General features: G+C 42.1%; 1 protein-coding gene across 1 annotated transcript; it reads left to right on the forward strand.

The window, feature by feature from the left end:
• The first annotated feature begins 10,863 nt into the window (after positions 1-10,863).
• On the forward strand, positions 10,864-11,019 carry LOC139018317 (large ribosomal subunit protein eL39-like). The gene has a single exon (XM_070426952.1). The coding sequence runs from the start codon at positions 10,864-10,866 to the stop codon at positions 11,017-11,019; it is 156 nt and encodes a 51-aa protein (XP_070283053.1).
• The last annotated feature ends 4,104 nt before the right edge of the window (positions 11,020-15,123 follow it).

A 15,123-nucleotide genomic window follows, 5' to 3' on the forward strand; every position in this document is an offset into this window, starting at 1 on the left:
AGCCAAATGGTCTTTCCGAATCTGATCCACCGCTGCCTCTTGTCATCTCAGGACCACATTGGACGCCCCCCCCCCCCCCCGCCCCCGTCTGTGTGCCCCTAACGATCTGGCCGCTGCCCAGGTCCCAGATGCTCTGATGGACACATCGCTGTCCGTGCTGCCTCCCCACTCCAAGCAGCTCCCTTCGGGCAGGGCCTCCAGTGCCCACAGCAGGCCCCCCACAACCCCCCACGGCACCGGCAGGATGCACGTTGCCTAGCTGAGCACGGCTCATCCTCACAGAATGCAGAGCACATGCTCAGGGTCCAGGCTTGTCTCACATGGCTCAGGGGTTCCTAACCGGAGAGCCAGGGACCACTACAGAGTCTGTGGGCGGATTTCGGGACGTCCTTGAACGCCTAGAAGTTCGACACAAACATACAAACACTTTTCTGGGGAAAGGATCCGCGCCTGCCATCAGATACAGAGAAAGGCAAGAATCCAACGTTTTGAAGGATGATGAGGGAGGCACCCAGGAACAAGCAATGTGGTCTCTGCCCTCGGGCAGGAGGGTCAGGTACCAGCTTACAGAATGACATGGACCAAGCGAGGTGGGTAATTTAAGCTCCTGGAGCACACACAGGAGGAGGCTGGGCTTCTGCTGGGCAGGCCATCGGGGAAGGCTGTCCCAGGGAGGGCCCCCAGCAGGCCCGGAGGGCGAATGGACAGCAGCCCTTTGGCGCAGATGCTCATCCCTGCTGGCCCTAAGGAGAGGGAAGTGGGGGAGGGTGGGGTGGCGGGGGCAAAAGGGGAGGTGGCCTGTTTTGTAGCCTGAACTGTGCAAGCATTTTCCACGGCAGCGGCCCCAGAGCAGTATTGCAGCGAAGTGAAGAGCGGACTGGGCCCCTTCCCGGCTCTGCGGCGCACTGCCCGTGCTGCCCACGGCAGCGACATAATCTCTCTGAGTGGCGGTTTTCTCATCTATAAAATGCAGGTACTAATAGAACCCTTTATAAGATTGTTTTGAGGATTAAATGCAGTAATATTTGTAAAGCATTCAGCCGAAGTCTGGAATAAGTAAGAGGAAAAATCAACAAGGCTCCTTTCCTAGAGGAACTTCAGTCTGGAGGCTCTGGGTGCGTGGGCCCTGGATGTTCTCACTCTCTCCCACCCACAGGTACACGCGCCTTTTCATCTGTGCCCCTCAGACCAGATGAAACAACCACAGTCACACCAGGTGCTCTAAAGGACCCACACAGAGGGTCTGGCAGGGTGGGAGGGGAAGCTTGCTACACTAGGGGCCCTTAGGTGACTTAAGGTGCCTGGCTGGGCTCCTACCCTTTCTTTTTTTTGTTGTTTTTGTTTGTTTTTGTTTTTGTTTTTTTTAATAATTAAATCTTTATTGTTCAGATTATTACATTTGTTCCTCTTTTTTTCCCCATAATTCCCCTCCTCCCAGTTCCCACCCCACCCTCTGCCCTCACTCCCCACCTACTGTCCTCATCCATAGGTGCATGATTTTTGTCCAGTCTCTTCCCCCATCTCCCACACCCCTTTCCCCCCCAAGCATAGTCAGTCCATTCCCTTTCTATGTCCCTGGTTCTATTATAATCACCAGTTCATTCTGTTCATCAGATTATTTATTCACTTGATTCTTAGATTCACTTGTTGATAGATGCGTATTTGTTGTTCATAATTTGTATCTTTACCTTTTTCTTCTTCTTCCTCTTAAAGGATACCTTTCAGCATTTCATATAATACTGGTTTGGTGGTGATGAACTCCTTTAGCTTTTCCTTATCTGTGAAGCTCTTTATCTGACCTTCAAATCTGAATGATAGCTTTGCTGGATAAAGTACTCTTGGTTGTAGGTTCTTGGTATTCATCACTTTGAATATTTCTTGCCATTCCCTTCTAGCCTGCAAAGTTTCTGTTGAGAAATCAGCTGACAGTCGTATAGGTATTCCCTTGTAGGTAACTGAGTTTCTTTCTCTGGCTGCTTTTAAGATTCTCTCTTTGTCTTTTGCTCTTGGCATTTTAATTATGATGTGTCTTGGTGTGGTCCTCTTTGGATTCCTTTTGTTTGGGGTTCTCTGCACTTCCTGGACTTGTAAGTCTATTTCTTTCACCAAGTAGGGGAAGTTTTCTGCCATTATTTCTTCAAATAAGTTTTCAATATCTTGCTCTCTCTCATCTTCTGGCACCCCTATAATTCTGATGTTGGTACTCTTGTAGCTGTCCCAGAGGCTCCTTACACTATCTTCACACTTTCGAATTCTTTTTTCATTTTGCTTTTCTGGTTGGGTGTTTTTTGCTTCCTCGCATTTCAAATCTTTGACTTGATTCTTGCGCTCCTCTGGTCTGCTGTTGGGAGTCTTGTATAATATTCATTTCAGTCAGTGTATGCTTACTTTCTAGTTAGTCCTTTATCACACCATCGAGGGTCTCATTAGATTTCCTGTACATCTCATCAAGTTTATCAACAGACTCTAGAAGCCTCTTGAGAGACCTCAAAAGTGTGGTTTTTGAATTCTATATCCAGTAGCCTGCTTTCCTCCAATTCTGTCCTTTGTGGCCTGTTTCTTTGTCTTGGCATTTTTTTATGCTTTGCTGTGTCGATAGAGTGGCTTTCCGTGTTAAGTGTCCCAATTACCTGAGGTAGACACTCTTGGTGCACCGTCTCTGTGAGCAGTCTTGTTGTAGTCAAGCCTTGATTGTTGTAGGTAATTACTACTTGACCTCCAGGCCAACTGGCTGTGAGAATCAGCTGTGTTTGCAGTGGGAGAACTTCTGTCCTCTAGGGAGGTGCTAATCTAGCCTTTGCCTGAGGCTATCCGGCAAATGGCTCTGTGCAGGGCTTCGGCGGGGTGGGTCCCACGGGATCAACAGGGCAGAGGAGGAAGCAGTTATGGCTGCTGTCCGTCCCCAGGGGCTCTGCCTCTCTGTCCCAGCAACCGCTGCAAACCTCGGAGGGACCGAAGCCAGACTTTCCCGCTTCTCCCGTTTGAGTCTGTGTCCCTAGAGACTCGCTCGGATCTGGAGCTCAGAGTCTGAGGCTCCGTCCGGATTGAAACAGACAACCGTGCCCTCAGCCACCAGCCCGCGCTGCGCGCACTCCGCACCTTAGTATTTTACTTCAGCACTGCGCCTCCTCTGATTCTCGGTTCCTCCTAGTTGTAGAACTTCCACTCAGCCAGCCTTCCTGTGGTTCTGGGTGATGTCCATTCCGTCTTTTAGTCGTATTTTTGAAGTGGTTGTTCGAGGCAGCAAACTCCAGCGTTAACCTATACCGCCATCTTCCCCTACCCTTTCCTAACTTACCTTGAAGCCTTAGGAGTAATGCTCCTGCCAGGGACCAGAGTTGGGTGAGGAAATGAGAAAAGGAAATTTGTTAACTTTCATATCTATTATGTGTTGAGTTCAAAGGAGGTATGATTATCCCATCTTTCAGGTAAAGAAATTGAGGATCAGAAACTTTAAAAAGAGCTAAAGTCATAGTGGTAGGCAACCTAATGGCCCCCGAAGATGTCCACATCCTAATCTCAGAATCTGTGAATATGTTACCTTACATGGCAAAAGAACACTGCAGATCTGATTACGTTAAGGACCTTGAGATGGGGAATCATTCCAACCAGGTTTTTGTCCTCCTTACCCCAGAAGACATCGCTCAGCAAAGTCACCAATGACTTCTGCATTGCCAGGTCTGATGGTAAGTTCTCTATCCTCATCTTACTCATCAGACTATTTGACAGAAACAATCACCCCCTCTTCCCTGAAACCACTTCTTCAGTTGTCTCAGGGACACCACTCGCTCCTGGTTGTCCTTCTCCTTCACTGGCCACTCCCAGTCTCCAGTTTGGATTCTTCCCTTCTCCACGTCATGCTGCATGCCACTGCTCCTCTCTCTCATACCTGCAGCAAAAGACTGAAGGTCTTACCCTACAAAGGGTAAGACAGAAGGCCTCTGGACTAGGGTTCAACCAGCACAATTGAGGGGGTGCATATAGACCATAAACAATGGAAATTAGTTATTTCATAATACTAAATATGGGATCCTGAGACTCACAGCCTGAATGCTGGCAACCAGACCTTTATCCCTCAGGCAGGAGTTTGGTGGACACTGTCTAGGGAATATGACAAACCAATGTGAGAGATCTAAGACACTGGCATTGTTTTCCAACAAATAACCCACTGAGGTTGAAAAGTGACCCCCTCAAGCTCAAAGTTTCCAATCAGCTCTTTGGTCTGCTACTCAACTCATGAGCTGACAGTCAAGGGTTATAGATACTTGAGGGGGTAAGAAAGCATCTAATATGAAAGACAGAGATCAAAGCAAACAAACAGAAAGTGATAACAGAGGAAATAACTATGCAAAGGAAAAAAATTCTTAGGAATTGTTAGCAACCTCAGATATAAAAGAAGATACAGCAGCCACAAAATAAGAATATAATGCTATAAGAAAAGGGCATTGTACAAACAAACATAAAGAGCTTTTGTTATTTTCTGATAGCAAAAATAAAAAACTTTACAGATAATATGGAAGGTATTTTGAGAAAATATCTAAGAAAGTAGAGTAAGAAGAATGGAAAATAGGAGAAAAAAATAAGAAAATTAGAACACTAGTTGATGTGATTCAACATCAAATGGGGGACATGTGTATCAACAACAAATCTTTAAAAATTTAAATATATGTATGTGTATACACATATATAAGTATGAATATGTATAGAAAAAGAGAGTGATAAAGCAAATGTGTTCAAATGTTAACATTTGGGGAAACTGGGCAAAGAGCATGTACCATTCTTAAGTTTTCTGTAACTGATATTTCAAAATAGAAAGATTTCCAAAAGGGAAAAAAGAAGAAGAAGACAACAAGAAAAGACAAACAAAAGGTAAGGAGGACAATAAAATAATTCATGAGGTTCAAGACAAGATGGCAGAGTAGGGACAAGCTGTACTCACCTTCACCCTCATCCACATCAGAATTATAACTAAACTACAGAATAGCCATCATTTGGAACTACCTGAAATCTAGATGAATGGAAGTCATACAACTAAGGAATTAAAGAAGAAGCCTTGAGGCTGGTAGAAGGGAAAGAGACACAAAACAAGGCTGGTCTCATACCCATGTGTGGCAGTTGATAATTAGGAAGGATATCTTGGCTGAAGAATTCCTCATGGGGAGCAAGGGGTCCCAGCCCTACACAGGGCTCCACATCCCAAGCCTCCAGTGCTGGAAAGAGGAGTGTCCACAGGAGTTGCCAGTGAACATTGGTGGGGATTCTGTCCTGGTAAGATGGAAGACTGCTGGAAACACAGGTGTCCTCTTAAAGAGCCTGTGAACAGACTCACTCACAAATACTCAGTGCTCCCAATGCCTCTTGCCCAGCTCTGGTGGCACCCAGCCTTGAGTCACGTGTGGCCTCTCCCATGCACCTCTGGGCTCAGCACAGGCAGCTACAAACTGAAAATTACTTTGTAGTCCTTCCCAAGTAGCACTGGGCCAGACACAGGCAGTGGCTGACCTTGGCATGCACCAGAGCCCCTCTCAGGAGGCCCAAGAACCAACACACCTGGTGGCTGGCTTCAGACCACAACAGAGCACCACCCAATTAGCTCTACAAATGAAACAACCACAGCCCTGCTGGGGCAAATTCTGATCTGTGGGGTTAGCCCCACTGTGGTCATGGCAAGTTTTCAAAGCAAGTGAACCTGAGTATCAACCCCAACCTACTAATGTGCCACAGCAATTAAGGCTCAACTACAACAGAAGGGCACATACAACCCATAAAAGGAACACTCCTGGAACACCTGGCTCAGGTGACCAAGGAGACTGCACCACTTGGCCACACAGGACCCCTATTACATAAGGCCAGTCTGCCAAGACTGGGAGATGCAGCAACTCTACCTAATAGATAGAAACAAACATAGGGAGGTTGCCAAGATGAAGAGACAAAGAAACATGTCCCAAATGAAAGAACAGGAGAAAACTCCAGAAGAACTAAATGGAATGAAGATAAGCAATCTACCAGATACACAGTTAAAAAAAACTGGCTGCTAGGATGCCTAATGAATCTAGTGAGAACTTCAGCAAAGATATAGAAAACATAAAAAATAACAGCAACCATAAAAAAGAACCTTCAGTCAGAATGAAGAATACAATAACTGAAATAAAGAATATCCTAGAAGGAATCAACAGCAGATTAAATGAAGCAGAGGATCAAGTCAGCAACTTGGAAGACAGTGTAGTGAAAAATCACCTAATCAGAACAGCAAAAAGAAAAAAGAATAAGAAAATAGTTCTGTTTAAGGGACCTCTGGGACAGCATCAAGTGTACCATCATTCGCATCATAATGGAACCAGAAGGAGAAGAGAGAGCAATGAATTGAAAACCTATTTGAAGAACCAATGATTAAGACTTCCCTAACCTGGTGAAGGAAACATGCACACAAGACCAGGAAGTGCTGAGAGTCCCAACAAAATGAACCTAAATGGGCCCACACCAAGACAAATCATAATTTAAAAGCCAAAGGTTAAATACAAAGAAAGACCCTTAAAGATAGCAAGAGAAAAGCAATTAGTTGCCTACAAGGGAGTTTTCTTAAGACTGTCATCTCATTTCTCAACAGAAACTTTACCGGCCAGAAGGGATTGACAGAAAATATTCAAAGTGATGAAAAGCAGGGGAATACAAACAAGACTATTTTACAGAGATAGGTTATCATTTAGAATTGAAGGACATATAAAGAGCTTCCCAGACAAGAAAAACCTAAAGAAGTTCGTCACCACCAAATCAGTAATATAAGAAATATTTAAAAGACATCCTATATAATAAAAGCATAATATGCTAAGTGTCTGACTGTTCATTCGACCTTTCATTCAACCCTTCCACCAGCCACTGTGACATGCACTGACCACCAAGGGGCAGATGCTTTAACCCAGTAGGTTGGCTTGCTGCTGGGGTCTGGCCAATCAGGACTGGGCAAGATGGGCTGGACATACCCTGGAGCCCTCCTGTGGTCCCTCCCCAGCCTGTCAACCTCCACAGTCCCTCCCCCACCAGCCAGCCCCCATTGGCCCTGATCAGAACTGAACAAGATAGCCCCGATCAGCCCTAATCGCTAGCCAGGCCAAGGGACCCCACCTGTGCATGAATTCATGCACTGGGCCTCTAGTATTTAAGAAGAGGGAAGAAAAAGAATATAAAGCCATGGCTGGTTTGGCTCAGTAGATAGAACGTCAGCCTGCAGACTCAAGGGTCTCAGGTTCGATTCCCAGTTGGGGCATATGCCCAAGTTGTGGGTTCATTCTCCAGTAGGGGGCATGCAGGAGGGAGCCAATCAATGATTCTCTCTCATCATTGATGTTTCTAACCCTCTCTCTCCCTCTCATTTTCTCTCTGAAATCAATAAAGATATATTTTTAAAGTACATAAATATAAACTATAAAATAACAGTAACTACATGCCTACCAATAATCATTTTAAATGTAAATGGGTTTAATGCTCCAATCTTAGCTGAATGGGTAAGAAAATAAAACCCATACATATGTGGTCTATACGAGACTCATTTCAGATTCAAAGATACACACAGACTGAAAGTAAGGGAATGGAAATAGGTATATCATACAAATGAAAACAAAAAAAGTTGGGTTATCAATACTTACATAAAACAAAATACACTTTAAACAAGGGTTATAACAAGAGACAAAGGAGTATGATAAAGGAACCAATTGACAAGAGGACACAACCTTTATAAACACTTATGGATCCAACAGAAGAGCACCCAAATTTATAAAGCAAGCATTAACAGACATAAATGGAGAGATCAACATTAATGGGGTAATTGTAGAGGACTTTAACACTCCATTGACATCAATAAATAGATCATCCAAATAGAAAATCAACAAGGAATCAGCGGCCTTAAATAACACACTAGACCAGATGGATTTAACTGATATTTTAGAGCATTTTACCCCAAAGCAACAGCACACACATTCTTTTCAAGCATACATAGAACATTTTTCAGGATAGATCACATACTAGGACACAAAACAAGCCTCAGTAAATTTTAAAAGATTGAAATTATATTAACCGTATTTTCTTATCACAATGGTATGAAACTAGAAATCAATTACAAGAAAAAAAACACATGACACATGTAGGCTAAACAACATGCTACTAAACAATGATTGGGTTAACAATAAGATCAAATTAAAAAATAAAATGATACCTTTGAGACAAATGAAAATAAAAGCAAAACAATCTAAAATCTATGGGACGCAGGAAAAGCAATCCTAAAAGGGAAATTCATATCAATACAGACCTGCCTCAAGGAACAAGAAAAATCTCAAATAAATAATCTAATCTTACACCAAAAGGAGCTAGAAAAAAATAAAACAAAGCCCAAAGTGAGTAAAAGGAAGGGTGTAATAAAATCAAGAAAAATAAATAAAACAGATTCTAAAAAAAATAGTACAATCAATCATGAAACCAGAGCTGGTTCTTTGAAAACGATAAACAAGGTTGATAAATCTTTTACCAGACCCATCAAGAAAAAAAAAAGAAAGGACCCAAATAAATAAAATTAGAAATAAAAGAGGAGAAGTGATACTGACACCACAGAAATACAAAATGTTGTAAGAAAACACTACAAACAATTACATGCCAACAAATTGGACACTCTGTAGGAAATGGATAAATTCCTAGAGCCATATCTTTCAAGTCTAAGTCAAGAAGAAACAGAAAATCTGAACAGATGGATTACTACTAATGAAATGAAATCAGTAATCAGAAAACTTCCAACAAACAACAGTCCTGGTCTGAACAGTCTCACAGGTGAATTTTCTCAAACATTCAAAAAAAATTAACACATACTTCTCAAACAATTCCAAAAAAATTTTAAGAAATAAAGGCTCCCAAGCTCATTTTAAGAGGCCAACATTACCCTAAATCCAAAACCAGACAAAGACATTAACAAAAAAAATGTATATCCCAATAAATATCCCTAATGAACACACATGGAAAAATTCTCAACAAAATATTAGCAAATCAAATTCAGAAATACATTGAAAAGATCATACACCACGATTAAGTGGGACTTGTTCCTGGGATGCAAGGTTGTTGGTTTAATATCCATGAATCAATTAATGTGATACACCACATAAACAAAACAAAGAGTAAAAATCAATAGACCATATCAATAGATGCAGAGAAAATCATTTAACAGAATCCAGCTCCCATTTATGATAAAAACTTTCAACAAAGTAGAAATAGAGGGAACATACTTCAACATTACAAAGACCATATATGACAAACCTATGACTAACATTCTCAGTGAAAAAAAGCTAAAAGTGCTTTCCTTAAGATCAGGAACAAGACAAGGACATCCACCTTTACCACTTTTATTCAACATTGTATTGGAATTCCTTGCCATAGCAATCAGACAAAAAGAAGAAATAAAAGGCATCCACACTGGAAATGAATAAGTAAAATAGTCATTATTTGCAGATGATATGATACTGCTTATAGACAGGAACCTAAAGAGGCTACCAAAAACTATTGGAACTGAAAAATAAATTTGGTAAAATAGCAGGATATAAAATTACATTCAGAATCAGTTGCATTTTTATACACCAATAACAAATTATGAGAAAAAGAAATTAAGAAAACAATCCCATTTACAATTGCATTAAAAATACCTCAGAATAAATTTAAACAATGAGGTAAAAGACATGTACTAGGAAAATTATAAGACATTGAAGAAGATACAAATAAATGGAAACATATACCATCCTCATGAATAAGAATTAACATCATTAAAATGTCCATACTTCCCAAAGTAATCTATAGATTTAATGCAATCCCTATCAAAATACCAATGGCATTTTCACAGAACTAAAACAAATATTCCAAAAAAAATGTATATGGAACCACAAAAGACCCTAATAGCCACAGCAATCTTGAGAAAGAACAAAGTTGATCATTTCATGCTACCTGACTGCAAACTATACTACAAGACTATAGTAATCAAAACAGCATGGTACTGGCATAAAAACAGACACATAGATCAATGGAGCAGGATAGAGAGCTCAAAAATAAACCCTCGCCTATGTGATCAATTAATCTGTGACAAAGGAAGCGAGAATATACAATGGTGTAAAGAAAATCTATTACAAATATTCCTGAAATTATAGGAGTGGGAAAACTGGACAGATAGATGCAAAAAGAAAAGAAACTAGACCACTTTCTTACACCATATACAAGAATAAACTCAGAATGAATTGAAGACTTAAATGTAAGACTCAAGACTATAAAGCTCCCAGAAGAAAACATAGGCAGTAAACCCTCTGACATTGTTCTTAAAAATGTTTTTCTGATATATATTCTTAGGCAAGGGAAACAAATAAAAAAATGGAACTACATCAAACTAAAAAGGTTTTGCATAGCGAAGGAAACTATCAACAAAATGAGAAGACAGCCTACTTAATGAAGGAATATATTCACCAATGACACATCTAATAAGAGATTAATATCCAAAATTATAAAGATCTCCTACAAACCAACACCAAAAAGACAAACAATCCAATTTAGAAATGGGCAGAGGACCTGAATAGATACTTCTCCAAAGAGGGCATGCAGATGGCCAGTAGACATATGAAAAGATGCTCAATGTCACTAATCAGCAGGGAAATGCAAATTAAAACTACAATGTGATTGTCAGAATGGCTATCACCAATAAATCCACAAACAGCAATGTTGGCAAAAACGCGCAGAAAAGGGCACCTTCATGCACTGTTGGTGGGAAAGCAGGTTGGTACAGCCACTATGGAAACAGAATGGCTCTTTCTCCGCCATCACGGTGCGCGCGTTCACTTCTCCTTCACCATGTCTTCCCACAAGACTTTCGGGATCAAGAGGTTCCTGGGCAAGAAACAAAAGCAGAATCAGCCCATTCCCCAATGGATTCTGATGAAAACTGGTAATAAAATCAGGTACAACTCTAAGAGGAGACATTGGAGAAAAACCAAACTGGGCCTATGAGGAATCACACATGATAGATGGCTCACATATTTATGCTGTGTCCAGATTGCCTGCACCTTTAAATGATTGAAAAGACCACTACTGTCAGGACAGTTGGGGCATTTTAATTGGAAAATTATTGGATTCATGATTTTGCTCTTTTGATTTTTTTTCTGCAGTAGTAGGTTGGTTCAGTAATAAATGTGTGAGACCTTAAAAAAAAAAGAAAGAAAGAAAGAAAAGAAGAAAGAATGAAGCTTTCTCAAAAAAAATTTTTTTTAAATAGATCTACCTTATGACCCAGTAATTCTTCTTCTGGTTATATATCCAAATAAATACAAAACACTAATTTAAAAAGATAGATGCTCCCCTCTGTCTGTTGCAGCATTATTTACAACTAGAGGCCCGGTGCATGAAATTCATGCACTGGGGCGCCCGGGGGGGGAGGGGTTGTCCCTCAGCCCAGCCTGCACCCTCTCCAATCTGGGACCCCTCGGGGGATGTCCGACTGCCAATTTAGGCCCCACAGAGATCGGGCCTAATGCAGCAGTCAGACATCCCTCTCACAAACTGGGACTGCTGGCTCCCAAACACTCACCTGCCTGCCTGCCTGATTGCCCCTAACCACTTCTGCCTGCAAGCCTGATCACCTCCTAACCACTCCCCTGACAGCCTGATTGACGCCTAACTGCTCCCCTGCCAGCCTGATTGCCCCCAACTGCCCTCCCCTGCAGGCCTGCCCCCCAACTACCCTCCCCTGCAGGCCTGGTTGCCCCCAACTGCCCTCCCCTGCCAGCCCAGTCATCCCTAACTGCCCTCCCCTGCCGGCCTGGTAGCTCCCAACTGTTCTCCCCTGCAGGCCTGGTCCCCAACCAACTGCCCTCCCCTGCAGGCCTGGTCATCCCCAACTGCCCTCCCCTGCCAGCCCGGTCACCCCTAACTGCCCTCCCCTGCAGGCCTGGTCACCCACAACTGCCCTCCCCTGCCGGCCATCTTGTGGTGGTCATCTTGTGACCACATGGGGGTGGCCATTTTGTGTGAGGGCATGATGGTCAATGTGCAATTACCTCTTTATTATATAGGATAGCCAATATATGGAAGCAGCTTAAGTGCCCATCAATAGATGATTGGATAAAGAGGTGGTACATATAGAGTGTCCCCCCAAAAAATGTGTACACACACTTTGAATTATTATAAAGGCAGTGTTTATTAAAATACATTTCATTTTTGCCCTAACTGGTTTGGCTCAGTGGAGAGAGCATCAGCCTATGGACTGAAGAGTCCCAGGTTCGATTCTGGTCAAGGGCATGTACCTTGGTTGTGGGCACATCCCCAGTAGGGAATGTGCAGGAGGCAGCTGATGGATGTTTCTCTCTCATCGATGTTTCTAACTCTCTATCCCTCTCCCTTCCTCTCTGTAAAAAATCAATAAAATATATTTTTTTAAAAAATACATTTCGCCAAAACCGGTTTGGCTCAGTGGATAGAGCGTCGGCCTGTGGACTGAAAGGTCCCAGGTTCGATTCCGGGCAAGGGCATGTACCTTGGTTGCGGGCACATCCCCAGTGGGAGATGTGCAGGAGGCAGCTGATCGATGTTTCTCTCTCATCGATGTTTCTGACTCTCTATCTCTCTCCCTTCCTCTCTATAAAAAAATCAATAAAATATATTTTAAAAAAAGAAAAATACATTTCACTTTCAGAATTGAGCTATCAGTTGTTAAAGCGTGTATACATTTTGGGGGGAAACACTTATATACAGTGGAATATTACTCAGCCATAAAAGAATGAAATCTTACCATTGTGACAGCATGCATGGACCTCCAGGGTATTATGCAAAGACAAATACCATATGATTTCACTTATGGTGGAATCTAAAGAACAAAATAAACAAATAAACAAAACAGAAACAGACTCATAAACACAGAGATCAGACTGATGATTGCCACATAGGAGGGGGTGGGGGTGCTGGGTGAAAAAGGTGAAGGGATTAAGAAGTAAAAATTGGTAGTTACAAAATAGTTATGTGGATGCAAAATACAGCATGGGGAATATAGTCAATAATATTGTAATAACTATGTATGGTACCGGGAGGGTACTAGACTTATCAGGGGATCCCTTCATAAATTTTATAAAGTCATAACTACTATGCTGCACACCTGGAACTGATATAAAATAATATTGAATGTCAACTATAATTGAAAAATAAATAAATTTTTTAAATTATTCATAAAAATTTCCCAAAACTAAAGAGTATGAATTTTCAAGTTGAAAAGGTGCATCATAACTGATGAAAATAAATTCACACAGAGACACATACTTACAAATACCAAGTTTAAAGAGGAAATCGAAAAAGGAAAAACGAGGTCACAACCAATGTATCGGGAATCAGAATGGTTTTGAACGTCAACACCAATACTAAACTCAAGAAGGTACTGGAGCAATATATTTAACTTGTACATTTTTTTTAATTACAAATCCTAATTCTGTATCAGTTAAGATGAGTTTGGTTATGCTGCAGTAACAAACAACTTCCATATTTCAGATGCTGTATGTCGACCTCAGTTCAGCAGGAGCCCAGCTCGTGGAGTGTCCGCCTATCCTCGCAGTAGAAAAGAAAACAGGACAAATCATTTCGTCACCAGCTCTTTAAAAAACTGTCAGGAAGTAGCACACATCACATCTGCTCACATTTCATTGGCCATGGCTAGTTACATGGACTTGCCTAACTTCAAATAGTCAGATAAGTGCAACCCTACCACGGACCCAAAAATAAAAGAACTAGATAAATATATAATTACCAGTCCATCCTTGGGTCACTAAACATTTAGTTCACTCTCCTCACCAAGCAGCATGTCCTCACCCTCTCCCCAAAGGGCAACAACCCAAAATCTCCACCTAATCCTAGCAACACACACCAAGTTCAGCATCCCTGGGGGAGGTGTTGTGCTACACACATCACATCTTGGTGTGGCTCTCCTCTTAGTCAGGAGACCTATCAGCTGAAAATAAGTTTTCTGCTCCACACACTCAATATGCAGTGATGAAACAGAATAAGACAGTGGTCGGCAAACTCATTAGTCAACAGAGCCAAATATCAACAGTACTTCTTCAAAATAGACTCGCCCATGCTGAAAACCGACTTCTGCACATGGGCCTCGAAGTTTCAATTGCACTGTACGTGTGCGCCCGCATGTGGTATTTTGTGAAAGAACCACACTCAAGGGGCCGAAGAGCCGCATGTGGCTCGACAGCCACAGTTTGCCGACCACGGTAATAGGATAACCACAGAAAAGGAGGAATGGGAGTCCAAGACCCTGTCCACAGGGTTCTGAATCCTCCTGGGTGACTGAATCCTCCTAAGGGTTCCATTCCTGGGAGCAGGGATGTGGCTGGTCTGGGCTTCCATTATGCACCTCAGGAATAACTCCTTTGTCCATTACACTCCACTGCTACTGGCTCTTTCCTCTAAGAAATTCTTTCTTTTCCATTATTCTCCTGGGCCATATCTGAACATGCTCTCCTCAAGTGCTGAGCCTCTTTCTTAGACCTTCCTGCTGATAGACAGGGTTGTTTCAGGTTCTTGAATCTCTCTCTTTCTCAGTCCAGACTGGTGGTCTTTTGAGCAATACAACTCTTCAATATCTTATCTTTTTACCTATTTGATTTTGTCAGCAATAACAGTCAGTAATCGTGCCCATACTTCTTTGAGAGATATAGAACCCAGAGTTCTATGTCTTTGATTTCTCATCTCCACCCATTCTCTCTTCATCTCAAGATCAGTGTACTTGAGTTTATCAGGATTAAGTGGGAGATCCACGGACTTACTCTATTTTCCTTGAGACATTTGTCCTAGTAAAGGGATAACTGAGTACTGCATCCTGGGGGCTTTTTACCTAAAACATTTGAACCTACTCCATTTTAACAGTGGGTGTGAGAACCATGCCCTTATTTTTGTTTTGTTTTTAACTTTTTGTTTGTTAATCCTCACTTGAGGATATTTTTCCATTGATTTTTTAGAGAGTGGAAGAGAGAGGGAAAGACAGAGAGAAACATCGATGTGAGAGAAACATTGGGCCCAGGCCAGGGAGGAGCCTGCCCTTGATCAGAATCGAACCCGGGACCC

This window comes from Myotis yumanensis, unplaced genomic scaffold, assembly GCF_028538775.1.
Source record: "Myotis yumanensis isolate MYYU_CA2020_CCGP unplaced genomic scaffold, mMyoYum1.0.hap1 SCAF_10, whole genome shotgun sequence".
Classification (NCBI taxonomy): Eukaryota; Metazoa; Chordata; class Mammalia; order Chiroptera; family Vespertilionidae; genus Myotis; species Myotis yumanensis.

Bases quoted from the DNA above. Each gene is read 5' to 3' on its own strand.
- LOC139018317 (XM_070426952.1), top strand. From the start codon at position 10,864: ATGTCTTCCCACAAGACTTTCGGGATCAAGAGGTTCCTGGGCAAGAAA.